The sequence below is a fragment of the Dryobates pubescens genome, chromosome 15 (assembly GCF_014839835.1).
Source record: "Dryobates pubescens isolate bDryPub1 chromosome 15, bDryPub1.pri, whole genome shotgun sequence".
NCBI classification, from domain to species: Eukaryota; Metazoa; Chordata; class Aves; order Piciformes; family Picidae; genus Dryobates; species Dryobates pubescens.
In genome coordinates, this window is record NC_071626.1 from 6,792,069 (window position 1) to 6,797,583 (window position 5,515).

General features: G+C 50.3%; 1 protein-coding gene across 1 annotated transcript; it reads left to right on the plus strand.

The window, feature by feature from the left end:
* Positions 1-1,240: 1,240 nt before the first annotated feature.
* On the plus strand, positions 1,241-5,206 carry CENPM (centromere protein M). The gene is made up of 4 exons (XM_054167883.1): positions 1,241-1,351; positions 1,716-1,795; positions 3,998-4,096; positions 5,059-5,206. The coding sequence occupies exons 1-4, from the start codon at positions 1,295-1,297 to the stop codon at positions 5,171-5,173; spliced, it is 351 nt and encodes a 116-aa protein (XP_054023858.1). The 5' UTR covers positions 1,241-1,294; the 3' UTR covers positions 5,174-5,206.
* Positions 5,207-5,515: the final 309 nt, after the last annotated feature.

The following is a 5,515-nucleotide window of genomic DNA, read 5'->3' on the forward strand; positions in this document are numbered from 1 at the left end:
CCGAGGGACATTGGACTGCTGAGGGCTTTGCATCACTGCATATCATCCTCCCACTCTGACCTTAAAATCTCAGCTTACTTCTGTAACTGCAGTGCTGCTGCATGGACTGCTTCTTGTCTGCATCATGGGCAGGGGAGCAGGGGGAAAGGTGCCCAGGAAAGGGCAGGATGAAGGTTGGTGGTGCTGCAGCTGCCACAAAACCTCACACAAAACAATTTTGTGTGCAAAGTTGGGCACTGCTAGGGAAATTCCCTTCCTTATTGTATCCAAGCAGTCTTTATATCACAAAGATGTTTTAACTTTGTTAACATATAAGGCATTGTTTATCCTGGAAGAGGCTGAAAGGAGAACTTTTGGCTCTCAAAAACTACCTGAAAGGGGGTTGGAGTGAGGTGGAGATCACTCTCTTCTCCCAAGTAACAAGTGATAGGTCAAGAGGAAATGGCCTCAAGCTGTGCTGCGGGAGGTTTGGGTTGGACATGAACAATTTCTTCACTGAAAGGATTGTCAAGCCCTGGAACAGGCTGCCCATGGAAGCTGTTGAGCCACCATCTATGGAGGTACTTTAAAAGATGTAGATGTGGTGTTGAGGGACTCACTTTAGCAGCAGACTTGGGCATGTTAATGGCTGGACTCGATCTTAAAGGTCCTTTCCAACCCCAACAACTCTATGACTGTTCAGGCTTGGGCAAACTGATGGACACTGCACGAACCAGGTGGACAGCCCAGCCCCAGAAACAGGGACTTTGCTTCTTGGGGGCTTATGGCTGTCCACAATACCCGTTGACAGCCAAGGTTATGCCAGCATCCTACCCTTCCTCACACGTCTTTGCAACCCCCAAACACGGGCTGCAGTCACCGTTAAGTGCTCCCGGCACAAGTGACCCCTAGGGGTGCGAGGCCGCGGGGTCAGAGCTGCTTTGCAGGGCTTTTCAGTGATGAGCAACCAGCGGCGTGACTGTCAGTGCTTAGCCAGCCCTCGTGGTACCCGAATGCTGAACGTCGCGGGGTGCAGAGCCGGCCCCAAACCCCGCGGTGCCCCGGGCGCTCCCCACCAGCCCTACGGACCCGCCACCGAACCCCCCAGCCCCGCAGCACGCATGTGCGCCAGAAGCCCCGCCCCCGAGCCGCGCCCGCTCCTCTGGCCCCACCCGTCAGGTCCCACCCCTTCCCAGTGTCCGCCCATCAAGCCCCGCCCTTCTCCCGGGCCCCGCCCCCCGCGTGCGTCAGCGCGACGCGGCGTGCGGCGGCGGTTTGAATCGCGGCGGGCTGGCGTTCGCTGGCAGCTGGGGGGATGGCGGTGCTGCGGCCCTTCGACAAGCTCCCGGAGCTGAACACCGCCACCATCCTGGTAAGCGCTGCCGTGCCCCGCCGTGCCGTGCCCCGCCGTGCCGTGCCCCGCCGTGCCGTGCCCCGCCGTGCCGTGCCCCGCCGTGCCGTGCCCCGCCGTGCCGTGCCCCGCCGTGCCGTGCCGTGCCGTGCCCCGCCGTGCCGTGCCCCGCCCCACCTTCCCTTTCTAGGGCTTGGTCTTGTAGTCGGTGCCTGTATGTCCCCCCACCCGCCGCCGCCCGCGTCTTGGATGCTATGGCCGCCTGACTGGCCCCGGTCCCCTACAGCGAGTCCTCGGTAGCGAGTCCCGGGCTGTGGGACAGCCCCCGGCTGAGCACCGTCTCCGGGACGGCCTCTGACCATGTTTTTCCATTCTGTTCCCGCAGCTGGTGGGTTCGGACGAAAGCCTCCAGGGCAAGCTGGCGGAGGCGATGCTCCGAGAGAAGAACGACTTCAGGATCAATATGTGAGTGTCGGGGAGGGGATGAGCCGCCCGCGGCCCCGGCCCTGCCCGCAGGCCCGCGGTGGGAAGGCAGCGGGGCCTCAGCAGCTTTGCCCATGAGATGGAGCTAAAGCAGCGGCTGTGGCGTGAGCTCACGGGAAGTTTCCGCCGCAGAAGTGCGCGCCCCGTACACGGCTTGGGAGCGCAGCTTCCCCCCGGGTGGCGGCAGCTGGAGCTGCAGGGCGCTCGCTTCCGAGGCAGAGCTGGCTCCTGCGGGCGCTGGGTGCGCTGCTGCGCTCGCTGGCTGCGGGAGGCAAACCGCGCTGTCCTCGGGGCGAGCAGTTTGGGCATCATGAGAAAAGGAGGGGGGAAAATAATTTCTCACATCGTGTTCGCTGTGCGCATACTACCATCGCCCTTCGGATGTTGCACAAACGTTCGATTACTACATTTCAGGGGTGTAAGAGAAGGACAGGTTGTCCTGGCAGACAAACATGTACAGGAATTAAACGTCTTGGGACAAAACAGACCAAGTACAATGCTTGCAACTACTTGAAAGCAAGCAGGTTTTCCTGGAAGATGACTGTTGCTTTTGGTTCTCTTCATAGCTGCTTTCTGTTCTGTGTGCATGCTTGTGGTTTTCCTTCTCCAGCTATTAAGATCTGTTTGGAATTTTTACTTAACTGCATGACAAGTCCTGTCTTAAAAGCTTGATTAACTAAGTTTTTACAATATAATGTCCCTGACAGCTCTCCTGCCAAGGCCAAATGAGTTTAGTCAGCTCTTCAGAAGGTGTTTGTGTTATTTTGCTGCTGTTATCCAAGACTGTGCAGTAAAGGCAAAGCCAAGCTAATGCTCTACTAACCAATTAGAGCAGTTGTACTACTCTGATCATCTCTGCTCTCATGCCATCATCTTGGATGTTTGTGCTAGCTAATAATAAATTAAGTACTCGATTTTCTATGCAAATCCTGCAGCCTTTGCTGAGCTGTAGACTGCCATAACTGGATGGCTACTGGTACTACAGCTGGGTAACTACCCCAAACCCTGGAAACTTGTGCTTGTACTACAGACCAAATAAGTATCAGTAGGGAAGAAGTCTGTGACAGTTTATTGTGGTTTTTAGCTACACTAATAAATTTCTGTTTGTGGTCGTTTGAGGCTGTGCCTCTAAGAACAAACAGTGCTGGGACACTCTGGCTGAATGTTTTCGGTACTAGAACAAAAACATTCTGATATTCTAAACGAATTTCATTGGTGGATAGACAAAATGCAACTTTAAATTGTTGAGCAGTTGGAATTGTTTTTTTTTTCTCTCAGTTCAGTTTGGTTTGGGAGTTGGGGGAGTTTGGGTTTCAGCCTGTTCTCCCTGCCTGCTTTCTCTGCGAACTGCTGGAGTTGGCCTTCAGATAAGCAAAAACTAATCCTGCATGGGCCTTTGAAGCTTACTAACAACTCTATTCCTTAATAACTTGCCTTTCTTTCTCTCTAACCCCTTTTTGGGGAAAAAAGGGAGGTAGGGGGGGAGAGAGAGAGGGTTACAGGGAGGGGATCCCTCCCTGGGGAGGGATTTTTGTTGTGTTATTTCTCTTTGCTGTATATTTCTGTGTATATATTGTAAATACCTGTATATATTGTGTTATATATAACTTGCTTTCCATATATGCTTGTAAATATATAGCTTTGCTCCTTCGACTGGGCTAGCTGTGGTCTCTTACTCTATGGAGGAGGGAGAGCTAAGCCCTCTCTCAACCTACCACACTGTTTTAAGGTTTTGCAAGTGCAACAAACCTGTAACATGGACAGCCTCTCCTGTGTGAGCAGTACCTCTGGAATGTGACAGGGAAGAACTGAAGCATTAGAACTGAAACCTGGCAGCAGAATATACCAGAAAAACGCTGGGGCTCACCTCTTCAGAAAGGACTCTTAACAATTAACTAACAAGAGTGCCATGCAGAGATGTTTCTGTGAATCTTGTTATGCTCTAATAAGCTTCCCATTAACAGCCTTGACTAGCAAGTATTGTTGTGGCTGTCAGCAGCTATGAGTAGGCTTAAGCTATGAGAATTCCAATTAAAGGATCACACTGCCTCTTCAGTACCTACATGTTTAGTGATTAATGGGCTTTCTGGTACCTTGCTACACAGTGAACTGCAGTGGTTATGGTTAAGTGGATACTCCTTTGCCAAGCTAGTTGATTAAACTGACAAATTTATTATCTTTCAGTCACCTTGCTGCATCCCTCCCCTTGCCTTCAGAGAGGGATCACCTTCGGCCCAGGATAGATCTGATTGTGTTTATGTTTGACATCAAGAGCAAATACAGGTAAGAGAAGGGTAAAAATAGAAGAGGGGAAACTGATATTCTTCCTTGGATTGCTGGCTAAATCTGCATTTTTACTGTGTCAGAATTGCTGAATAGTGGATTTCAAACTCAAATCTTGCTGCGGTGGAACAGCCCAGTAATACACACAGAGGCTTTCTGCCTTCCAGCAATGGATTGGAACCAAACCCCTCTGTCCAATAACATGCCTGTTAGGCACTAAGTTGCCATAGCAGAGAAGGCAGAATTTATTCCTGCATATGGTTCTGGGATGGCTTTGGTGCTGTTAAATTCTGTAATGTGTGCCTAGCTGACATGCCTTCAGCAGTACTGCCTAATAACCATCCAGTTGCTGCCCCTGTCCCCTGTTCACCGATCCTGCTGGTCAAGTAGGGTCAGCACTATGGGTGTGCTTAGGCATTGATCCCTTTTCCCTCATCTTGTGCTCCTCTTTGTAGGAATGATATTTGTGTCCTCAGGCCATAAGTGAAGACTTGCTGATGCACAGAAGTCAGCATTTTTTCACTTGCTTAACTTGTAACTGATGATCCTGGGCTCTCATTTACCAAAAATGACAGGCCCAGCTGCATACTTATGGCACAGATGGTGCTGCAGAAATGTGTGGGCTAGCTCTTCTGAAAGAGCCAAAGTAGTGCTGAAGTCTTGTTGGATGATAGGGATTTGGACTCTTGGTGTCCACAAATCATGGAGGATACTGTTCTAACTAAGTCTAGCTCTTGACTCGGGTAGAAAAGATTCATTATGGATTATTAAACAGCTGTGAGTATTACAGAGGCCTCTGATGCTATGCTTTTAGCATAGATAATTAGTCTGTCAGCTCACAGCTCAGCAGATGTTAACATCATTGGTTTCCAAACTGTGCTTCTGAAAGTTATTCCTTTTGTCCTTATGCTGCACTGGCTTTCCTTCCCCATCCGACTGGATTGTCTGTGCTTTTCTGACAGCTTGAGGAACATTGAAGCTTCCCTGGCTTATGTGGATGCCCGCTTCTTCTTGGGGAAAGTGTGCTTTCTTGTCACTGGGGGTATGTATGGCATCAGCCTTCTTCCTCCTCTCTGAGCAGGACAGCTCACTGTTGCTTCCCTTTAAAATGGGGCAATGCCTTAACTTAAAACAAAGGAAGGCAGTGGCTTTGTTGGAAGCTTTGCTTAAATTCTCTGACCTCATCTGCTTTTCTTTATTGTTTTCTTGGACAAAGCACAATTCTCTCATGGTCACTTGCTCTCTCCTCTTTGTTTTTGCCAGTCAGACATCACTTCTCTGCCCCTAATCCTTGAATATGATTTGTTTGTTGATTTATTTTTAAAATGTCTCTTCCTGTGGCACTGCAGAAGTCTGTTCTGTTCACTGTTGCAGATCTGTCTTAATGATAATCTTAATGAGCAGTGAGAAGCACATGAT